Raw genomic sequence first — 25,151 nt, forward strand, 5'->3', positions numbered from 1 at the left:
TGCTTGGTCATCACAGATGTATGTTTGGTTCAGAGCTTCCCAGGGCACTAAATATGTACCTCTAAAATTTCAGTTGGTTGCCCAGAATGAGAAGTCTCAGAGGATCACAACCTGGTTTAGAAAACAGCTGGAATTGTATGTCTTGAATAAAAAGCATGATTGCAGTATAATTCATATTCACCTGGATGGGCATTTCCCCCAAGTGTGTTTCCTAGATTCCTAAGAAGTTAGCAAGAATTAACAGAAAGGGTTCTGTTAGCCAATTGCCTTGGGAAATGTGGTCTTAAATTCAAACAGATTTCTTCCTGCAGTTCTGAGGCTTTGATATCAAGAGTATTAGGTCTCTCCAAGAATGTTACCATGTTTTCTAAACTTAGTGAATCATGGAAGCTCCTCCTCCAGTTTTGTTTTCAAAGTCTGGCCAGATAGTTGTAAAATGGAACAAGTTTGCAGTTATGTACCATGCTGTACCTACTTTTCAGGCAAATGTTACATTTGCTTTATTTAAGTTAGATTAATAACTCAGAGCATCAGAACTGACAGCTGAAGCCAATTCCTCAATAATAGATCTGCCCTCTACTGTCCCCAGCTATTTCTCATCCTACTTCTGTGTACCACTGCTGATGTTGGGGGTCTCATGTCCTACAAAGACGGTTATGCTGTCCATTCATTCATTTACCAAATATCTATCCAGAGCCTACTCCATGCCAAGGCTGGTTCTAGGCATTAGGGACCCAGACCTGACCTCAAGGGACTTCACAAACAACATATCTTTTTTACTGGGGCTCTAATTTTTCTCATTTATAGAAGCTCTTCATCTACATGAAGACAGATTTTACATCTTCTATTAACAGTAAAATAATTCTAGTGCTAGGAGGAAGCTTAAAGAACATCTAGTCTACCAGGGGTGACCACTGATTGAGCATTTATTGTACATGCAATAATATAAATATTAGGCATGATTACAAATACAATCTCATTTACTCTTCCTAATAACCCAGTGATGTAGTTCATATCCCTATTTTGAGATGAGGGGACTGAAGTGCCCATTGAACTGATTAATGGAAGAGTTATGACCAAAACCTAGTCTACAGAATCCCAGTTCCATGCTGTTTTTACACCAAACTGTCTTTTTAATTGTTCCCCACAATTTGTCCCAGAATCCACAGCCCTTCCTCAAGCCCACCCCACCAAAATCCTAACCAGGGGAAGGGACAGCCAGAGCCTGAATAAGGTTCGGGAGACCTCTGGTCCATGGAAGACCCAGATCTCACTCAAAGAAAAGGTCAGGGAAGGGTCAATGGAAAGCACCTCACCTCCATTGGCACGAATGCTGAGTATGTCACATGAGAATGTTTTTAACCCCACAAGCTATCCTAACATAAACATGCCAGGAGCAAAGAGCCAAACTGGACCAAGGACAGAGGTCCAGGCAAGGGCAGATGGCCTAAATCAAGGTTTGGCATCCACTCTTAGCAAGTTGCATAACTTTGGAACCACCCTGTGGTTCTGGTGCCTCAATTACAAATACTCTGGCTATCCAGGATGCGGTGAACACTAAGAAGGTATTCAAAGAGGTAAGAAACTGGAAGAAGATTCCAGAAATAGCTTTTGAAATACACAGAAAGAACAACCATCTTTCACATTTTCTCATGAAAGAGAGTGTTCAGAACTTCCTAAGAAAAGGGGTATACTAGGGAGGCTGAGTAACAGAATGCCAAGGAAACTAACTCTGGGAAAAAAGATAATTCTTGTTGTATCATTGCAGAGAAAAGAAAGGTGACATCCAAGAGCTGCTAACCACAGGCCTATGGAGACAACTCTCCCCAGACTTTAATCCCCAGGGATGTGACAGCCATGGAAGTTGATCATCCATGGAGAGCTGCTTTCATCCCACACAGGTCTCCTGTGAGCAAATATTCCAAACAGCCTAAACAGGAAGAGTTAAATTTAGAAACACACTGTCACACTGCATTCAAGAAGGGAAGAGAAAAATAACTCATCAGGTCTTACAACCCAGATGGGGCCAAAATATCCAAGTCCAAGTTTTCAGGGTGTGATTATTGAAAAAGCCAAGGCATTGAAGATGCCCAAGAATAAATTTTTCATCACCACTGCCCTCTCCTTCATAATCCCATCCCCTCCAAAAACACTCTTCCTGGCTTTTGTTGGTAATTAACATTCTCTCATAAGCTTTTCTGTCCTTTTTTTCTCCTGAAAAATGTTTTGTCATTGGCTTTCAGTTGAGGAATTTTCATATTCATGGTCTTTTAAGAGGAGAAAAAAGCACAAGAGATGACACTCAACCTTGAGATGTCCCTGCCTAGCTGACTGCTTGTCTCACCGTGGAGTGTGGGGTCAACTGGACCACTCAGGTGAGCCAGGGAAAGGGGAGGGAAATCATGACAAAAACTCTTTAAGGAATTAAAGGGATTTTTGTCTATTCTATCACAGAACATCTGTTGGTGCCTCTGGTCCTCCTCACACCTGAACTCTGTGGGATTTGGGATTATTAACCAGAGCTGCCACTTGGTAAGCCCCCGCTAGGTTCCAGACATGCCGTTACACTCATAGTGCATGCTACTAACTAAGTAATTATTCTAACCACAGCTAACAATCACTGAGCACTAAGTATGTAACAGACATCCTGACAAAAACCTCACGTGCAAGAAGATGGATCCAAGGCTTATGAGATGAAAGCTCAAACAATTTGGGGGACCCTCTTTATGAAAAAGCATAGCAAATATGAACAAAATTAGATAAGTCTTGGAAGGGGTGCTGCAAGTGAAGAGCCCTGAGGCTCACACTTCCCAGTAAATTTGTTCTGGCAGTGAGGCGGGTATCAGTATCATCTGCTTTGAAAGATGAGGAAGCTGAAACTGGGAAGTTACGCAAATTGCCCCAGGGCTTCTCCATAGGCCTCTGTTACTGTCCAAGTAACAGAGCCAGGTGCCATTCCTTAATGAGGGGAAAGAAGGTCTTTATCGTCTCTGAAACTTGACCATCTTTTGGTAAATTTGTAAAAACTGAATGTTTTCAAAGCCCAAATTTTTAAAGAGAAATGAGGAAAGAAATAGTCTCTTTTTTATGTTAACTGGTTTTAAAACTTGGTCTACAATGACAATATATTCAGCTAAAATAATAATAAGAAGAAAAGGTTAACTTCCAAGACGTAAGTGGTAACATCCCACAGGGACTCTTTGAGCTGGGAGACAGAGTCAGCCCTGGCCTCATTTGCAGACCAGCTTTGTGGTGGTTTTAACACTTACCCTGTTTTGCTTGCCAAGAAGTCATGAGCAAATGGTCAACCACCCAGTAGGATGCCTTGGTGACCATGCAGTACACACCTCATGGTGACAACAGAGACAAAACCCAGTGTCAGGTGTAACCCTCATATCATGCACAGGTCTTTTCCTTGAAACATGTAGAGGAGACCTCCTTTTGCATCAAACATTCACAGTCTTCTCAAAAAATGGTCATTTCCCTTCCTGAAGCTTTTAGAAGATAGAGCTCACTAACATTTCCTTCAATTTATCATCTCCTTTCTTGAACGGAGACAACAGTGGTGCAGTGAGAAAGACCACTGCCTGAAAAAGAAGATATGGGTTCATTCTCTGATTCTGCTACCTATGAAAACCGTGACACCTTAAATGGGTCATTTAACTGCTGGCTCTAAGTTTCCTTGTCTGAAAACTTAGGGTGGCAAGAATATGAATGACCCTACAACAGGAACTAAAAACAACCCACATGGGTATTACACAGAAATGGATAAATAAATGGCAATAGAGTCACACATACAATGAAAAATAAGACAGCAGTTAAAATGAAGGAACGAGTACATACACATCAGTCTCAAATATATAACTAGAATAAAACATTGTAGAATATTAATGTACCAAAATAACACTTATGTAAATTTGAAAACACACCAATTTTATTTATTTCTTTGTTATACTAATATATGAGGCAAAAAGATTAAACATGAGCCAGACACCCCAAAACAAGGATGATATTTGCTTCTGAAGGTAGAAGACTTGATGAGGCAAAGAAAAAGGACATTAACTTTATCTGCAATGTTTTATTTTTTATAAATGAAAAAAGATGAGAAGCAAATAAAAAAAGTTAACATATAATTCTGAGAGTAAATATGGTGGAGTTCGTTATATTATCTCTTGTAGTTTCTGTATTTTTGGTTGTTCTAAAATAAACTAAAAAAATAACTGTCACAGAGAAGTTATAAGGATTCATTCATTCATTCATTCATTGAACAAAGATTTAACATCGACAAATATCTGAGATGCATGTTCCGAGTATTATCACAACCCTGGAGATAGAATATTGAGCAAAATGGCCCTGGCGCCTGTCCACTCAGGGTTCACCACCTACAGGCAAAGACAAGTCCTTGTGGAAATCATGCATCAGCTCCAGATTCTTGCCTGAAGTTCATTATAGGGAGGAGCAGTGAGGTGCTGGGAAAGGGCACTTGGGTGTGGTTGGGTTTCAACTCCAGTTCTGCTGCCCTTGCTGGGTGCTCAAGGAATGTCTGACTCATGAGCATGTTAAGGGAATTAAGGTGACACTGCAGGTAGAACACTTAGCCCAGCCCCAACTTCAAGGACACATTAATAAATGCTCGGTTCCTTTACATTGTTCCTGGAAAAAAACTATGGCTTTAAGTCCTAGCTTAGGAATGTTGAGTTTGCATCTGAAATATTTATATCTAACAACTGAGCATCGATTGAATCATGTCCAATTTCTTCACATGTTGTTCAAACATAATCCCAGGAGACTAGTTTTTAAGAGCTGAAGAGATTAACATTTGGCCAGAAGGTTACCAGGACGGTGAGAGTTCTCTAAACCAGGTCATATGGGGTAGGGAGAGGGACATGAAAAAACTAAAGAGAGGGAAGCCTGAACGAGGACAACATCAATGACCGGTCTTAAAGGTATGCCATGTGAAAAAGGAATAAGATTAATTTTACAGAACTCAGGATGACTATAAGAAGGTTACTCTGGTTCAGCACAAGGAAGACAATTTTAATAATCCTAGTTGCTTAGGGAATAAAAGGCCTCTAAAAGGAGGTGGAGAATGAGCTCCCGTCACAGAGGATATCCAAGGATATGATGGAGGACCACTCTAAGGTGATACTGCAGAAAAAACTCAGACATTATATGGACTGTGGGGCCACATGATTTTTCAGAGTCTCTGAGTGTTGAGAGTTTGTGACTCTAACTTATCATCTTCAGAGACAGAGGTGTAGCATTTCTCCTGGACCCAGTAATTGCTTACTAATCTCTTAATAGTACCTTCCATTTTTGCAACACTTTTTCAGACTTTCAAAGTTCTCTCACATGCATCTTCACATTTCTCCTCAAGACAGTGAAGAAATCATGGAGCCATTCCTGGGCTGAAGAAGGAGAGGTGCAGGGGAGGAAGTGAGAGAGAAGACCCCATGCTGGGCACACAGGGACCTGCCCTCCATAGGACTGAAGCATTGGAAAGGACAGTAGAGCCATCCTGCTTTGCACCCTCCAGCCAAGCTACTTCCCCAGGCAGAGGCCAGATTGTTTATATTGTGACAAAAAAAGCAAGTTAAGTGCTCACAGTTAGCCACATAAGCCGAGAGCACAGGGACAACATGGAGGGTTGTTTCCCACAGCTGCCACCACTGCTGTAATCTCCTCTGGATGTAGAAAGGCAACAGCTACTGCTTCAACTGCTCACAGCCAGACACAGAACAGGCCCTCAATCCCCAACCTGTTCAAAACAGCTGGAAACCTTATGCCGCTTCTTAGGCGCCAAGTTGGCAACAAGCTGGAGACGCTGGGAATTAGAGAAACATGACCACCCTTGTCTCTCTCCCCAGACACCGATTTCCCAGGGAGCAAAAAGTGAGTCACTGCACCAGACAAAAGAAGTGTGATGAACAGTGAGATCCTTGACTGGCCCCAGAAGTTATTTAGCAGTAGGACCGTGAGGGTATGCATGTACCAGTCTGTATTGCTGCAGAACAAAGCAACCCAGATGGCAATGCAAAATAGCATCAATCGTTTCTTGTTATTATCTCTCCTGGTTCTGGGGGTGATGAGGCTAAGTTAGGCAGTTCTCACTAGGGCACACATGGTTACAGTCTGATGATGGCTTGGGCTAGGGACATCTAGAAGGGGCTCTATGCTCACACATCTGGTGGTCAAGGCTGACTGTCAGCTATCAGCTGGGACCTCAGCTGGGGCTGTCGACTGGAACACCTACAGTTGGCTTTCCATGACATCTGGGCTTGCTCTAGCATGGTGGCTGGGTTTCAAGAGCAACCATCCCAAGAGAGAATTGGGTAGATGCTGTGTTGCCTTTTATGACCCAGTTTTGAAAGTCACACAACTTCTACACTTATAGTCTATCTTTTAGAAGTGAGTCAAGAAGGATAGCCATAACCAAAAAGAGGAGAATGAGAGCCTATTTCATGTTGAGAGAAAGATCAACGCATTTGTGAGAATGTTTTAAACACCATAAGGTACAATCATTCCTCTGGGGCCATTCAGGGGATCTAGATGCCTCAAATTCCAGATGAGACTTACTTCCCACTGTGACAGACTGAAAAACGTCATTAAATTGGATGTGTTTTTTTTTTCTTTCTGGAAGCTTTTAGAAGTCCTACATTTGGGTGGCTCTGGAAATATGAAAGCAGGTAGGACCTAAATACCAGGGCTACCGGGTTCCCTAATTTAAACATATTGAGTCACTTCGAAAGATGATTTGTGTGAAAAACAGATTCCATTTCACACAAGATAGAGCCCAGTAAGGGATTAAATAGTTACTTGAGGATATAGACAGTTTTGCTTTTAATGCTGAATCCAGAAAATCCAGTGTGTGCCTCTAAAATAATATGTATGCCAGAGGCTAAAGTCTGTAGTGATACCACATTTCCCAAATTTTATTCAGGGCTCAAAGTCAATATTCTCCCTGAGTATATATAAGACCCAGACCCCTGGCCCCAGCAACACTTGTAGAAGTAACTTTTACTTTAGTTTATTGCAAAATAAAAAGATCTGCTTTATGAGCAAAGGCTCTGTTCTCTTGCAGAAGGAGTTTAGGCAAGATTTTGTTAATGTTGCCCTTTTTTCAATTTAGACAGGTTCTGAGATTGCCTGGGGTACCCAGAAGTCCAACACATGCACAGAGGCAGCCAAAAATGAATGAGGAAGAAAGGAGTGGTCTTCATGCAAAGTTCTCTGCTCTTGGACCCTGGCCTGAAAGGCTTCTTGGGCTCATCTAGCCTAAGCCCTCTGTTTGGTGGGCCATTGACACTTGTACACACATGACAATGCAGTGAAACTAGTCAGGTGAATCTGAGTGCCTTTGCCTAGCAAGGAAAACCTATGCACACAGAGGAAGTGCAAAGTGCCATTATGCGATCTTCCTGGGTTAGGATGAGCTTTCCTACCTATTTGATGACACTGAAATCCCTTAGTTGGAAAGGCGGAAGTAGATGTTTAAAAATTGCTGCCAGTGCCCCACTCACCTCCCCTCTCCTTAGCTCACTGATGCACAATAACCCAACTTCCAACTGCCAGCACCCACACTTCTTAACCTGCAAGTTGTTTCTGGTCATGGGTGCTGCTCTGCCTGTGGGAGGGGCAGAGCAGCACTCATGATGTGCCAGGGCACTGCCGCCCCTGAGAGCAGCCCTCTCAATGAATGAGGGAAGCTGGTGTACACATACCCCAGCTCCCCCACCTATGGGAGGGAGAGCTACAAAGTGTTTTTGACACTCTATCCCGGTGGCTCCAGGGAGGGAAAGCCCAGTTGCCCCCAGTGGTAACTGGCTGATGACACACCATGCATTGGCTACCTTGCCCTCCCTCCCCATTGTCTCACTTCCCATGCCCTACTAGTGCGTCCTGGGATCACCTCCCAAATAAACTACATGCACCCAAATCCTACATGCATCTGCTTATAAGGGAATCAAAAGTGTGTCAAGATACTTGATGGTTACAGAAAGAAATTAATGATTGCCAAGGATGTGCCATCACTGTACAAGTCATTTGTACATCTCAATTACCTACTTCCAATCAACTTGTGTGTCAGGAACTGACAAAGAAAACAGGGAAATAAATGAAGACCAATGTCAACAAAGGGTTATACCTGGACAGAGCTTGTTTGGGAAAACGAGGATCTCACCCTTTCAAAGACACACACACACACACACACACACACACACACACACACACACACACACACACACACACACACACACACAGAGTTCCCACTTTAGTGCAGAGCTGGTTCTCTTTCCTAATCGGGCATCAAGTTCCCAGTGCAGGTGATGACAGAGACAACACGTTCCCCTCTCTGATGCTGTGTTTGTGACAATGAGTGTGCCCAGCTCTCCAGGGAAGAGTGCCACATGGTCCTGAGCTCTAAAAACAGCTCTCACAGCAGCATGCACATGGCTGTTTACTCAATGAATCAGACCATTTTCTCCACCTTCTCAGTTCTTCTCCCATTTCTTGCTATAACTGAAAAACTGAATGTGCAGTGTTGCACCTGGAGCAGCCTGTCCGGTTATAAGGACAGAAGGACAAAGGAGATTGCCACAGCCCTTCTTTCCCCTCCCCACAACCAACCACAGGTTTCTGAGTCCAGTGCATGCTTCTGCTCTGGAGGAAAGTGAGAGGGGCACCAGGAATGACTGCCTTTGTCTGTAACTTACCTTTCCTGGTCAACCAAAGCTCTTATTAATTTTTCAGACAGCACAAAGGTCTATTTGAAAGTTGAACTAAAACAAGTATCTAAGTAACCAAAATCTATAAGGCATTTCCCAACAAGAAATACACCCAACATATTAACATTTGTCATACATGTATGTGTAATCTGTATGCACAGATGTCTATCTACACGTATGTATGTGTGTGTATGTATAGTCAAGAAGTATCTGCACAAAATAACATGGATGAATCAATTTTTCAAGAACAGTGTACTGAGAAAGAAGACTTACATAAAGTAAGCCCCTGGGATAGTGTATGGGTCATGGATTTAACATTCTAGAACTGGCATAAATTAATCTATGGTGATAGAAATCAGAAGAGTGTGTGGGGGTGGGGATTCCTGATAAGGGATATGTGGGAACTTCCTGAGATGATGATAAATCTTATACCTGATAAGGGAGCACTGATGTTGTATGCATATGTCAGCACTCATCGATGGTACATTTAAGACCTGTGCACTTCATTGAATATAAATGCTACTTCAAAAAAAGAAGGATAAATAAACAATAAACTCTAGTTAACAGTATGCATGCTAAAGTATGTGAGAGGGAGTGTATTTAGTTCTACAAATTACTTTGAAATTCACTAAAATAAAATAAGATAAATTGATGGATTGATACAGGGTTAGACAGATGAATAAACATATGATAAAAACAGTATAGTAAAATGTAAATTACAGAATATAGATGCTGAGTCTGTAGGTGTTCATTGTAAAAATTCTTTCAACTTCTCTCCATGTTTGCAAATGTTCATAATAAAATGTGGAATAAAAATAATGTACAAAGTACCCAAAGGTAAGACTGAGACTAGATGGGAAGAAAGAGATGCAAAATTTTAAAGAAATAGCCTATGAAATCATGGCTTTGACAAGACAATAATACTAGACTCTAAATGACAACTACTGAGAGCTTTTGTACCCCTGGGAATCACTAAACAGAGCTACCAGGCCCCAAGTTATTTGGCCTGGGCCCATTAAAAAAAAAAAAGCAAAACAAAACAAGCAAACAACAACAACAAAACAAAAAAACATCCTTTTTTGAGCTATGAATACAAATAATTCCTGCAAATGGGCTCATGAAACTAGAGTCACTGGATAAAAATACCTGACAGAGTGGTAGGCACAGGTGTTACCGATTTCTTTCCTTTGTTTTAAAATATAATTTCATTTGTATTTGTCATTACGATGAAGCAGGCAGTGGGGAAACATTCCGTTTCTGGAATATGGAAGGACAGTTGCCCATGGACCACAGGTCACCCCTTTTCTAGTGAGTTGACTTAAGGCACATCCAAAGGGCAGACTCACAATGGTGAAAGGGGGCAGAATGGAGCACAGAACAAGCCCTACTTCTTTTCCGCCTTCTCACTGCCCTTCGCTTCTTTTATCTGCTGATATTCATTCTGTACACCCAACCTTGTAGTGTATACTCAGTCTAACAACCAAAATTCACAGTATCAGTGATTTTCCTATGGATTTGCCCAGGGTAGATTAAAAAGATTTCAGAGCAAGCGAAATTCCTAGACTCCTAGAAAGATCCACTGGGAGGCTTATATGACACTGACGGGCTGCACATTTGCTTAGGAGTCAGCGTGGGAATTCAGAATATTCCCACTTTCCAGCTATGTACTATAATATTAGTATATGTCAGATTCCTTTTACTTTACTCCAATAGTAAAATCCTCATGTTCTAATCAATGCAGGGGTAATAATCACAATCTCCCACACATGACTAATTGGAACCCTGTTTGTGAGACCCCTTAAGATGAGAATGTACTGGATACTTGAGAAACAGAATCTATTCATGAGGTGAGTTTTTGCTGTGTGCTAAGTACTTTACACACTTTATTCCCTTGACTCTTCATGGCAGCCCATTCCGTTTGTACCATGAATCATCCCACTTCACAGGGGAGGAGACTCAGGTTTTATGTAGTTAAATGACTAGTAAGGGTCCCACAGCCCATGGAAGTCAAAGTCAGGACTCCTCTCCAGGTCTGTGGAACCCTGCTCCTCATCTCTAACTCCATCCAGAAGCGCTTTACAAATACATAGCATGGGTATCCCTTATCTTCTGGATCTTCCAGTGACCCTGAGGCAGAATGAGTACTCTGAGCACTCACTTAGCAAATGAGGTAACAGAGGCTTAGGAGTCCCATGCTGACTCCTTGGACCCCAGCCCTTTGCTCCTTCCAGAGTGGCCCGTTCTGATGTTCTACAGCCTGTTCCCTTCCCTCTGGGTGAGGCCTCAAGTCCCACTGCAGGCACAGGGCTGCAAAGCCCACACTGGGCTCTGCACAAAGGCCTTAGAAAGAATGAATAAGCTGCTGGACTGGGTTCGCATCCATTTTGTTCTGAGTTGGCTTCTAAAAAAAGGCTCCTAATCTTTAATTGAGGGATTTTACTGTTCTGTTATAGGAATTTCTGCCAAACCAATGGTTTAACACTAGATCAGGAGCATCAGTGGTACCAATGTGATAATCCAGACATATATTTATTTAAATTTACTCTCCAAGATGGAATGAGAACCCTGTTATGGGAGATATCTAACTGGAGGAGTGGCTGTTGGCCCACTGCCATGGAGAATCCCAGGTAGGAGGAAGCAGTAGGCTTGGTGACTGATACCCAAGCATGCAGTCTGTGGGAAACATACTCAGTGGTCAACTCAAACACATTCTCACCACATCCCTCAGCCACACTGCTGTGACTGTTCCTTGGAGACTGTTTTCAAAAAGTCTGAGGCCTGGAGAGGCCGTCATGAGCCTCTGGGAAGAAAGGCTAGGCTCTCACCCTACCCTGAAGCTCCCAGAGTCCACTGAAGGCCTAGCAGTGTCCCAGTCAGGACCAGAGTGCTAACAGGGAGAAGCAGTCAGCACTCTGGGGCCCTGCCCTCAGGCCCATAATCAGCTCTGTACCTAGGCCAGCCCAGGCTTCTGAGAAGGATAGAAGGAGAGGGTGGGAGAGGTGAGCACTAGGCAACCAATCAAGTTCTAGAAGGCAAGATTAGCTCTGCTGATTGGAAGAGGCAGGAACATTCTCTCCTGACTCTCCTATACTGTGCATACATTTTAAAATATAGCCAGGGTGGAACTCCTGGGGAAGTTTCTCAGGGAAAGAAATGTTATAACAAAACCTAGGGACCCCAAGATGAAGTCTAAAAATGAATGACTTTTGTGTGGCTCACAAGTAATGCTGGATGAAGGAGGAACTTACAGCATGATAGGTTTGGTTAAATTTGGCTAGCATTCTGTTTATTTGTTTGTTTGTTTGTTCGTTGACTGGTGGTAGGAGATGGGTTCTGACTGGCTTGCAGGCCCAGCTATCTTCCCCTTGCCAGACTCCTATAGCCAGTTCTCCAGTGCCTGGTGATAGTCTCAGCCCTGGGATCACTGGGAAGCTTTCAAACCACTGATGTCTGGTTTCCAGTCCCAGAGACTCAAACTGTCTTAGCCTAGGGTAGGGCTTGCATTGACAATCTCCCCAGGAGATTCCACTGAGTTAAGCCAGGGTTCTTCGTACTTGAGTGTACCTGACAAGCCCTTGGAAAGCTTATGAGAACCCAGATGGCTGGGCCCACCTCCCAGAGGTTCTGACCCAGTAAGTCTCAGGTGGGCCCAGGAATATACATTTCTGACAAGGTCCTGGGGCTGCTGCTGCTGGCCTGCCCCACAGGTACCCTGTGGTACCTGAAAGCATTTAGATGATGGCAGAGGGTACCCTCCTGGCAACTCTGACTTGCAGATGTGACTTAAAGCCAAATCTATACACAAAATGAGGGGACGCAATCCTGGCTTGTGGCCAGAAGCATGAGAGTCCAGAAATGCAAGTGCTGGTCCTCACTCTATTGCCAACCAGAGGTGGACCCTGGGGATAGATGCCCATTCACACTTCTAGACCCCAGTCCTTGTTTCATCAGTGAAATTAGATTCTGTGAAACAAGTTAATTTCTGAATATATAATTCAAGAAAAGAGTTCCCAGTCACTCATGTACACTGCTGCTCCAGAAATGGCTGAAGAATGGGGGGCCAGATGAGAGTGAACCCCTATAGGAAGTGGAGACATGGCCAAGGTCACATTTGTTCCTCAGCCAGGAGGAAGAAGCAGCCATCACTGTTGCAGACCACACAGATGCAGCCAAGATCTGGATGCAGTGCACCAGGAGGTGGCTTCGCCTTGAGTTAATCCATGGTAGCTGTTTCCAGCCACTCTACCCCAATGCCCATATCCTTCACACACAGGTAAGCTCACTGCTCACTATTCCCAGGGGTACCTGTCAGACGAGCCCTGGAGAAACTGTCTACGTGTGATGTGGGCTGTCAGTGCTCACCTGTGGCCAACTCCACATATATACTTCACCCTCTGACCCAAGAGGGAAGCAATTCCAAGGTATAAGGAGGATTGGACAGGTGTTCTGGATACCCAGATGTCTTGGAACAAACGGTAGTCCAGACAAGTGGTTTTCAAATATTTTTAAGGGGGGCGAACATTCACTCTTCCTCTTGTAAACAAATCTCTAACACGTGGACAGACACATGTTGAAGGTTTTTGACTGTGTGTAGGGGTGGGAGTGGGGAGAGCAGAGTACCTGAGTGACAGACCCCAGACAAGGGGGGGATATTAAAAATATTTAATATGGTACTAGTTTTAATATGGCCCAAATACCATCTGAGGTAAAGGTCAAGAAGAGCAGGAAGGGAGGTGGGAACCTTATCCTTGCCTCAACCTCCTATCCAGACCCCAAGCCTCAAACAAGGGCCAGCAGCAAACATTTCTGTAAAGGGCTACAGAGTAAATATCTTTGGCTTTGCAGGCTCCAGTGATCTGTGTTGCAACTGTGTTACTCAAATCTGCCTTCATAAAGCAAAAGAAACCACAGATAACACATAAATGGATGTGTGTTTGTGTTCTAATAAAACTTTATTTATAAAAACAGTCCATGGGCCAAATTTGGTCAAGGGCCATAGTTTGCTGAACCCTCAGAGGAAAAGGGTTTGGAATCAATAATCCTTAAGCTTCTTTCCACATTTATGACTACGAATTCTCAATTTTTTGACTCAACTTGCCTTGATCTTAGTCTAATTTATCTATCAGTTATACCAACATTCCTGACTTGCAGGTATTTTTGTTCCAAGGGCCAAACATGTTCCAATGAGCTAATGAACATAAAAATGCTTTGAAAAGTTTTAAAGTTCTTTGCAAATTGGCAGGCCCACAGAAGCATCTAAGAGCAGAGCTTATCATCCTCCATGTTTCAGAAAGATTCCAGGCACTGTTCACTAGTTTAGGCTGCCTAGGCTGTTTTTAAAAAACAGAGTTTTAAAGACTGCCTCAATAAAAAAGTCCTAAATGGATATTGAAGCTAGAAGAAATTAATAGTGTCTAGCCCTTTCTCCTGGACTTTGAGACTTTTAAATTCTTCTTAGCATGAACTTAAAAATCTAGTACTCCCTATTTCATCCTATTTGTCTACATAGTGGCCTCGTAGGCCAGAAAATGGCATTAGTCAGAAGCCTCCTAGTTAATCCCTCATATATCTCCTTTGCACAGTTATAAGAATGTTGCATTATTGCTGAACTACACTAAATAATCTATCATCCTTAAAACAGTCTTCATAATCCTGCAATGTTCTAATGTGCCTCAGAGTGGTAAAGTCTCTGTAAATGATCGTCATCAGTCTGCCCTCCATTATAATTCTTGTAACATAGATAATGTAGCTACAGTTTATTAAGCAAGACTAGGACTAAGGTTTCAGCTCTTTTATAAAGTTCACTTCATGATGACAGCTCTGTGAAGTGGGCACCTTTAATCTGCATTTTACAGATGGTGGAAATGAGGTTCAAAGAATTTAGGGAACTTACCTGTCATCATACAGGTGGAAAGTGATGGAACTGAGATTTAGTAGTTACTCTGGAACCCAAGCTCTTTCCACAGTATTGCCAATGACTTCACCTATACTCAAATATTCATTAATTCCCCCGAGGTTCTTATATTTACAAAGAAAAGATGCAATTTGCAAATGGGCACAACTGGGACAATTTCTACCTTACTTGTGACCCTACCAAGGGGAAAACAGAATTGAATTGTGTCACCTTGAGCAGGTGAGAATCGTGAAGGTTAAGCTAAGAGCTAAGCCAATTTCAGAAGACGTAGATTTGAGTTATAATTTTGCTGTAGAGGGAGTATATTGCTTCTATAATAAGTACAAAGGATAATGGAGACTTTTTTAAATTTTTTTTTCCAAAAGGAACAAGTCTGCTTTCTCTTCTTCCAAGGCATTCTACGAATGGGCATGTCCCAGCTTCCCTTGCATTTAGAAGTTGTCATATGACTCAGCCCTGGCCAATGAAATGTGAACAGAAGTGAGGGTCCGGTCCATAAAACCCAGCTGCTCGAAATCTTCCATGCTCTTTTCTCTTAAAGCAGAGAAGCACAGCAACCTTGGAAACCAGGTATGAGGAATGGAAAGCCTCAAAGTGGAAGGCTCCAGAGTCCACGGACCACTTATGACACAGCCACCCACAGACCAGAATTTTATATGAGAAAATAAATAAACTTTTGTGTTAAACTCATAAATCTAAATGACTTACCTGTTGCAGCAGCTACTATTATCCTGTCTAATTCAATAAAGAATTTGATACAAATTAAAGAGCAGATCACACTGAGTTTCTATCTTGTTCCACTTAAGAATGTCAACAGCTATTATTTGAATCATTATGAAAATTATAACTGCAGAGAAAAGTTAGTGAAAGTGATGTGAGCTAATACAATAAAGCACAGATTTTATGACAAAAAAAAAATGCTTAGTTTTTTTCTGGGTTCAAACCCAGGGATAAAACACTGAGGTGATCGCAATTTGTCACTCCAAATATTGTGGATATATTTGGTTAACTAAAATATATTATTAAATTAATTTCACCTGTTTCTTTTTACCTTTTTAATGAAGCTACTAGAAATTTTAAAATTACATTTGTAGTTTTGCATTATCTCTCTACAGGACATTGCTACTCTAGATCATGCAAATGTCAGATTTTCTATCTAATTATCAGTTTTTATCGAATATCTATGTGTGGTAGTTGGGGGGCCCTACTCTGTTTCTGAGAAGCCCTGTGACCTTGGGCAGGTCATTTATCCCCTCTGGATCTCATTTTATTTTCATGTAAAAGATGAGAGAGTTGGACCTTTCATGCTTTGTGGATGGGTCATGCTCGGCCCTGTGATTTTTTAAAATTTATTTATTTTTATTAATTTCAAGTAAACAGTACATTGGTTAGACATTTATATAGTTTATAAAACCATTTCCCTAATTACTCCTTCTCTCCTCTGGTTTTCTACCTAGCCAATATATTAATTCTAACTGCATTCCCTATGCCATGCTCTCCTTCCCTGTGATCATTTATCAGCTAATTTGTACTTTTTTAACCCTTCACTCCATTCTCCCAGCCCCCCAACTCCCATCCCCTCTGTCCATCACCAATTGTCCTCTATATTTATGAGTCAGTTTTTGAATAGTTTGTTCTTTTTGTTTCTTAGATTCTGCATATAAGTGAAATCATATGGTATTTATCTTTCTCTGTCTGACTTATTTAACTCAGCATAATAACCTCTAGGTCCATCCATGTTGCTATAAAGGGTAGGATTTCATTTTTTTTTTAATGGCTGAGTAATAGTCCATTGTATATATGAACAATAACTTCTTTAGCCAATTGTCTGTTGGTGGGCATTTAGGTTGCTTCCATATTTTGGCTATTGTAAACTGTGCTGCCATGAATATTGGGGTGCATAGATCTTTCCAAATTATTGTTTTTGTTTTCTTTGGATAAATATCTAGAAATTCAGCCCTGTGATTTTAAAGCAGTAGACACCTGATATTATGGTTTAAATTTAAAAAACAGTAGGATCTCAACACTTCATTTTGTTCACGACTTGCACACTGAACCAGTCTGCGCTGCTTGCCAATCTGCGCCTGGCCTCCAGTTCTTGTTCACAGGCCACACTCAACTTTTGGACTTGCCCCATATTGCTGCTCTTGAAGGGACCTTTGGCTTCCCTTTTCTATTCACTTTCAACAGATTATGTGGTTTCTGGCCATTCCAGCAAACACCTGATAAGTGAACACTCCTGGAACACTCCCTTAAGGTCAGTGCCCTGCCAATGTCTCCTTGGTTCTGCTGCACAGACCCAGTATGTCTTTCCATCTTCAGAGACCCTAGACCCAACTAAGCCAGGCAGAGAGAGGGAACTGAGCCCTTTATCAAAAGAAACTCCAGTAAGCTCAGAGTGAAGCCTATGCCAAAGGCTATCATTTAAAATAGCTTCTTCACTCCAAAGAAAGAGGCACTCTAAGGAAAAGCTCATTTTCTTAAAAATCAGAGAACTGAAAGCCAAAAGATGATAGATTTTTCTAGAGACAGCTTGCAAAGTATATAAATAAAATTCTGCAACGTGTACAAATAAATACTATAAAGTATTCATTTCTGCTACAGTTGTCCATCACCCTCAATATTACATTTAACAAACTTAATTTTCTCTGAATCAAATTTATTCAGTCAAATTTCTCTTAATAGGTCATCTGAGTAAACAGTTGCAAGTGTTACTTACCAAAAACCAATATGCTTCCAGGCTTTAGATGAAATCGTCAGTGTCAGGCTAAGAAAACAATCTTAAAAAATTCAGAGGGCTGGAAAAATTGCAGAAAAGTTCGAGCTCGGATCAGCTTTTTTCATGTAGTTCTGGAGATAAAAATTACAAATTTCCACCAAAACCATGTCTTTAGTGACAAGGGAAGAATGCCATTAAAAGAAAATCCAAAATGTACAAAGTAACATGTCTTTAAAGTGGCAGCTGTCATATGAAGAGTGTGCCATCTCCATGTTGTCACACCAACCACAGATGGTTGTTCCCTGGTTGGGTGCTCGGGCTCCTGGTTTTCGGGGAGGGAAAGGAGAGGGAAGGAGACAGGGAGATGGAAGTAAGGAGAAAGAGGTGGAAGAGGAGAGGACAAGGGAGGGAGGGTGAGGAGTAGAAAGAATAAAATGAAGATTGAAGTAGGACATGAATTTTGCAAATGCAAAGAAATTAAGTGAAGTGGAACAGGGACATCTTGGGGTGGAAGTTTTTGTGAATCTTTATTTGGGAACTTCTTGGAATTACTGGATTTGTGCAATGGATGGAATAGGAAGAATAAACTAGTTGCAGGTCTATTTCATAGGTGAGGAAATGCACATCTGAGGAGCATCCAGCCCCACCCCAGAGAATACAACCAGAATAGTGGTCATTCTTCCTTTAGTCTCTGAATCTACTTTACTTGCTCTAATGGTATGTAAAGCCAGGAGTTCCAAGAACACAGTCTGAGACGTCACAAGCCCTGTGACATTACAAGTAGCACTAGGTAAACTCTGTGATGAATCAAATCAATCCCTGCTTTTGACCTGGCACCATTACCCACATAGCCGCAGCACATGCTGGCACCTTAAGTGCTTAGGTCCTGTGTAAATAATCACCCCTCCAAGCATAAAGGAAACCCTGTTGCGTCATCTTTGCAAGCACACTGCTGCTCAGCTGATATCATCACAAATAGGAAGAAGGCCAGTCTAGAAACACATGGCTCATTTCCTAGCCCCTACATTTAAGATACCAGATTCAACCAGTACAAGTAATATTCATTGCAGACAGGGCCATTTGACCTCATTGTGAATGGATCTGACTTTGGCTCATTCTAGCCCTCTCACCCAACAGTCAAAGGTAGAGAAGATGGATACTATTAAATTTTAATTCTAAGTCAGGATCTCATGAATGCTTTGGTTCTTAACTTTTTCATAAAATACCTGTCCAGTCATTACCGAGAAGCAGTGTTCCAACAGCATTCTGGAAAGAATAACAAGACAACTGGCGGTCATGCGAGTCTGTGGCAATGTTGTGATTAAGAATTCTCTTGTAGAAACAGAAGATTCCTCAGAGGCACTGTTCACTACCATGGTGAGATCTTCCAAGCCTTTCTGTGTTAGATATGGTGCTTGAGCCTCCCTTCCCACCTAGCTGACTGCCCAGGCCTGGGTCACCTGAGGAAGTGACCTCTTGACTAAATGAGATGTACCATTAATGCCCATTTCCATTAGAAAGGGCTGGAGAATGTAGCTCCATGACCTGCCTGTAGTGGAGGGATGGGTGCCCTAGCAGACAGTGGGGAATTTGTGGGTGGGCTCCTACTACTGAGCTGCCATACATAGAGCACTAAGCTGTTCACACTTTATTACTTCATTATCAATTCTCACAGCAATCGTGAAAGGTCAGAATGATTACTCAGTTTCACAGAGAAGCAGACAGAGACTTAAGGAACCTGACTATTTTGCACAAAGCCCACAGCTTCCAAGCTTCTAAGTTGGGATTCAAATGCGGGTTACTGTGATCCTAAGACCCAGCTCAGAGAAGGGGCTCTAAGGTCTACATATCCACTCTATACCCTCGAGAGGCTTGCAACTAAGCTGAAAAGGCAGGAGATATGTCCAAAGACAAATGGAACGTATAGACTGGCTCATCCAATAGACTTTTCTGAGATGATGTAAATGCTCTAAGATCTGTGCTGTCCAATAGGGTAGCCACAGCCGCATTCAGCTAGTGGGTATTAGACACGTGACTAGTGCAACTGACAATATGAATTTTTAATTGTATTTAATTTGAATGAATTTAAATTAAGTCACCATTGAATGTCCATACTAGGGAACACAGTTAGAGATATTTTATATAAAAGTATTCAGAAAATAGAATGGTCACAGCAGTCTGGGGTGGTCAAAGCAACTTCATGAAGGAGAAAGGCTCCAGGCAAGCTTTTGATGTGTTAGGATTGGAACAGGACCCTTCCTGGTTCAGATATGTTCATCTTCCCTACAGAATTTGGTTCAGAGTCAAGGGACCCAGAAATCAAGTTCAGTCACCATAGTCCAAAGATGAGGAAATCAATAACGTGCCTCCTGAGTTCTTACTTTCCTTGCATCAGCTCTACACAGCATGAAGAACTCTTGTTTACTCTTCCCACTGCCCTCCTGAAGTCTTTCCTCTCCTCCCTTTCCCTGTTCCTGCCCCTTCTCCCATCCCTGCCAACATCAGCAGGTGCTGGGCTTGTGCTCTTTTTAAAAACTTGAACATCTTTTCTACCTGTGAGCTGAGTCCCTTCCCCTCTTACAATGTATTTTAATGTGTTGTCACTCAAAGAAAGGCATTTCTTGATTCAGTGAGCAATGCCACTCACAGAGAGATGACATCATCTCCCCCAAATACGACTCTAACAACAGAGAACAGAAACCCTGCATCACCTCTGGCCCAATATCCTAGAGCTGGTCACAATATCAGATCTGACTCCATTCTTTCCCATACCAAAGGTGATGACTGTATTTCCCATGACTTTGACTTACCTTTTCTGCAGCTCTCCTAGAAAAAATACAGAGGTAGAAACACACCTGAAAAGAACCCTAGGATCTCACTTTTGAGTTTCTTAAGACACCTGCCCTAAATGTCCTTAAAATCTTTCTGGAGTAGAACTCAAAGGGGAAAAAAAATGGCATCCAACTCTTTCTTATCCATAACCAGAGAAAATGGCAGCCACTGCCCAGAGTACAGCTGTCGGTTACCTGGCTCAGTGCAGTTCTTGCTGCTCTGGAGTCTTGTGTCTTCTGAAGTCAGAGTGTTGTTCACCTGCATCAACTTCCTCCCCACTGTCCACTGCCTGTCTTCCCCTATGAGGTCCATGAAGTCAAGGTCTGGGGAGAAAAAGATAATAACCACACATCACTAACAGCTGAGTTTTAGCCTTTACCCAGCTGGGTACCCGATGTCTTAACCAGCTATCAAGTGCTCAGACCTACCAGTACCCCTTAGGACTTATCATTGTACTTCAGCCATCCTGCCTCTAACTGTTTGAGGGCTTCCTCTGGCTGCTGGATCCTACTGGGCCTAACGGAGGCAGCCCTTGGCCAATGACTGATAGGAAGTAATATATAAATACCTCAGGCTCTAGTGGGATGACTTTGAGGTGTGTATTCTAAACTGTATTCCAGAGTTTTCTCAACAATGCTCCAGTTGTCTACTGTGTAACTCTCCTGATAAAGCACACTTTCTGGGCCGCTGTTCTTCTCTGTCTTAATTCCCTGCTCCCATACGTGCTGGAAAATGTTTAACAACCAGCTCTCTGGGTGAAAAAGTCCTGGTTCATAGACATAGGCCAATTTCCGTGGTGTAAGTGTCACATCATGGCCTCTTTCAAGCTACCAACATGGCCTCACTGAACATGGATTTGAGAAGAGATGGGCACAGTTAGGTCCACTAAGTCAGTATGACTGGCTCCAGCCCACCAGCATCTAGTATCCTATCAGTATTTCCTTGAACCACCTCCCAAATAAACTACCTACACTTGAACACTTAATCAGGATCTGCTTCAGGGGGTGGTTACCCAAGCTAAGACACCATTTTGACATCCAAAAGCCTAGGCCAATGAATGCCACATAGCAAGATTTCCATAAACAAAAGATGAGGGCACAAATGAGGAAAAGTAGACCACTGAATGTGTGATGAGGATAAGTATGTAACAGTGCTGAAGTCTCTATCTGAGGTGTCTGTGGGGATGGAAGTACCTGGAGAAAGAAGAAACTGAAAAGTACATGGGAGAGGAGAATGAAGTTATGTTCTCTGTTGAGAACATGTTGACCTTGAAGTGTCTGTGTAGCATTGAAAAGGAGGTATGCTGCCTATGTAAATATGGGTGGAGACACCTCAGGGGACAGAGCTTAAACTACAGAGTGTTAGGAGAGTCATATGTAAACAGGGAAGAGTATGAGACTTGTATGGATGGTGTCTTCCAGAGAAGGAAGGGAGGGGACTAAAGAGAAGGGAATGGAACAAGAAATGGTAAGGAATTCAGCATTCCTTTAGAGAACAAGTAGAGTAAAAGAATTCAGCAAAAGAAGGAAAATGGCATCACAAAAGATGACAGAGAATTCAAAAAAAAAAAAAAAAAGAGTGGCCAATAGCCTGGACTATTATGGACAAATCAAATAGAACAGAGGCAAAGAAACAATAGAGCTGGACATCAGGGGCCACTGGGAGGAGGGGACAGCAAGCACAGGTGGCTCTTTCTAGTGGCTTGGCACTAAACAAAGATATGACATGAGACAACGACTACCTCTTGAGTATCCAGAGTTGCTGTGGTGAGAAAATGGATCTAAGTATAAGAGCTTAATTCATGAGTCCAGTGGCCTTCATAAAAGGCTGGAGTGTGCACCCAATCTAACCACATCAATGTGGTGTTCCAAAATGGTCAATGAAGAGTTGAAGGTCATCAAACCTATTCTTAAGGTCATCATACCCATTCCTCTATTTCCATGGTGATCCACAGTTTCTCATATGATTTCACTTTTATTATTGAATCTGAACTTCATGATACCACTTGGGAAAGAAAGGGGGAGCACAAACATTATCTATGTTGTCTCCTGTTGATCCTCCAACATCTAATGGCTGCTGGCTCATAATAGATGCTAAGTAAGTATGTGTCAAAATAATTGTTCTCACTTTGTGGATGGAGAAAGTGAGACTCATGGAAATTTCTGAAAATCACAATGCTTGTGGACATTTCACCTAAGCCAACGAGACACAAATAATATCAGCCACTCATTCACTGATGTTTTCTTCAATCAAACAAAAACTTCTCCCAGATGTAACATTATCAAGATATCTAATTAAAATTTATGCATACTAGCTAGGACAGCCCCGACAGATTTTCGTACAAAGAAAGTAGACTGTGGAGCCTAACTAGAATAAATGATAACTTTAGACTCTGAAATATAAAACTTACATGGTAGCCACATGTATCAGTTTAGCCAAAATTGTGAGGATAATACCAAAGATAATTCAAGAGTAAAGCAGGCATTTGTGGAGTCTGGTTAACTTGAATGGTTAATTCTTATGATTAAGGCTACTGACAAGCACAGAAAAAATTTCAAAAATTCATGAAAAAACAATCAAGTCAGTGGCCTTAAAATCCAACAAGCAGCCCTGAAATGTGAATATAATACCATATTATCATAAATTATCTGAAACTGTAGAGAAATACATTCCATTTGTCTCAGGCTGGGTTTCTGCTGAAGCAGCCAGAGATGAGGATTCAAGCACAGGTGGTTTATTGGGGAGGCAGAGGGAGGGAAGGGTTGATCCCAGAAATACGGAAATAGGAGGGAAAGGGAGCCAGCCAATAGAGGGTGCATTTCAAAGGAAGTGCCAAAATGAATAACTAGAGCTTGACACTTATGGAAAGTTCTGGGGGCCAATGTAGACTTGTATATCTGACACACAGGGGTGAAGGAGCTTGGGTATTTATCCACCTACTCCTGGTCTGCCATTGGTTGAAGGCTGTTCCCAGAGGACATGTTCCCTGCCACTTCCAACCTGCCACATGAGTGTCCAAGCGGGGCTCTGGTGCCAGTGAAAAAGGCCTTGGCAATGAGATACAGGTGCTAAAAGTCGAACAGTGCTAGTGTGCACTAAAGAGGTAAGAATGAAATGATGTGGGAAGGGCACCAAGGACATCTGCCAGCCTGCATGAGATCCAAAGATGGAGTCATGCTATGGACCAACAGACTGTCCATTATGCTGTTCTCACAATGTAGGTCAAAGAAAAGTGCTTTGCAGCACTGCAATGCAAAAATTTGCAAAGAAGCAAGCGTGACCCTTCCAATGACTTCCAAAGTTCTTTCCTAGGCCAAGTTTCCATGGTTCTGTAATTGTGAGAGAAAAGCTGATACCAATTAAGAGATATAAAAATAAAGCCAGCTATTGTAGCAGAAAATTAGAAGATTTTTTAACATAATGATTCAGTATCTTCAGGAATTAGAAACTATTAAAGCAGCACTTCTGGATTCCAAAACCTACAAATTTTTATCTCAGCAAAAATATATTTGACCATTGACTACTACTGCAGACAGAGATCAGAGTCTGAGAAAATGAGAATGTTGAAAGCAAGGCATTACATTCACTTACTTCCCATTGAGAACCAAGTAGGACAATATTATACCCCATTTCATTCGTCTTCACAAAAAACCTGGTGAGGTAGGAAGAGGCAGTTGGTTCTGGGGTCAGCGTACCTTTACAGTACATAAGTCAGAGGCGAAGTGATTTGCCTATTAATCAGAGCCACATCAACTATCATTTACTAGTTATCATGGCTTCCATTTATTTCCATTCATTTATTTAGTGTCTCTTTACACAGAAAAAAATTTCCATTTGTTACCAAGTTTCGTCTCAACAACAGTATTATTTTCAACTACTAGATCCCTTTGCAAATAAAGAAACTGAAGCACAAAGAAGATAAAGGACTTCACCAAGGTCACACAGCAAGCCGAGGGGCAAAATGGGATCTGAACCCAGGTTTAGTGACCCCAAAGGCCATATCCTCAGTAGATCCCTGAAGAGGATGAAGCTCGACTGGTTGCATTATTCAGCTATAGTAAGACAGGTCAATGCAGCCTGTACCTCATAATAGGTTAGGAGTCTTACTGGACTTCTTTCCAAGAAAGCTATTTCCTTAGAAACTATTAGGAACAGCAGTGAGGCGTGAGTATCACCCACGTGAAAACATCACAAACAAAAAAGAAAATGGTTTTAAACACTAGTGGATGCATAATGCTCTGCTCAGTGTGAATTTCCTATCAACTAAGCTGGTCCCATTGGTCATGACAGGGAGGGTTATATTCCTGGACTTAGGGAAGAGGGGCAGAGGGTGGGCAGTGCAGAAGGCAAAGGGGATTTGGAGAGGTGCCCACATTTGCTGTTTTCACTGCTCTCCCCTCATCATCTCGGGCTTCCTTGAACTTCTCTGCTATGGAAGAGGCTGCTCCACAAAGCTACACTTGAGTAATGTCAACAAAAACACTTGGCTCCTGTCCACTGCATTCTTGGCTCCTCATCTGCCAGGCCCTGGAAGTTGTATGTTGACTTAATTAGTCAGGGAAGCTGGTGGGGGTGTGAAGAGGAAGGCAGCAGGCTCATATGTCACATGTCACATGTCGCCTCTGGTGAGCAGAGGCAGTGTATGACTGGCAGTGTGTATGACTGCAAGCTCTGAGAAGTGGGGAGGGGGAACAGGAGTGGGCCATGGAGATAGCATGGGGTGCCTGCTGGAAGGGAAAGTAGTTCTCAACCCAAGACTCAAGCCACATGCACTAAGGAAGGAAAGAAAGTGGAGGCTGGATGCCAAGTTTCCATTACAGAGTTCTGTTCACCCTCTCCTGCTCATGTGTGCTCACTCTCTCTCTCTCTCTCTCTTTCTGCACAATCCCCTTCTTCCTCCTTGTGCCTGGGGCTCGGAGAGCCCAAGATTTCTGACACCGAGAATGAATTTCCTTGGGAACCC

General features: G+C 42.3%; 1 protein-coding gene across 1 annotated transcript in view; it reads right to left on the reverse strand.

Moving 5' to 3' along the window:
- SLC24A3 (solute carrier family 24 member 3) overlaps positions 1-25,151 on the reverse strand; it is a 457,276-nt gene that overhangs the window by 374,373 nt on the left and 57,752 nt on the right. Inside the window, exon 2 of the mRNA XM_006922003.2 lies at positions 20,383-20,511. Coding sequence (XP_006922065.2) covers positions 20,383-20,511 — 129 coding nt within the window. The remainder of the gene's footprint in view (positions 1-20,382; positions 20,512-25,151) is intronic.

This window comes from Pteropus alecto, unplaced genomic scaffold, assembly GCF_000325575.1.
Source record: "Pteropus alecto unplaced genomic scaffold, ASM32557v1 scaffold45, whole genome shotgun sequence".
Taxonomy (NCBI): Eukaryota; Metazoa; Chordata; class Mammalia; order Chiroptera; family Pteropodidae; genus Pteropus; species Pteropus alecto.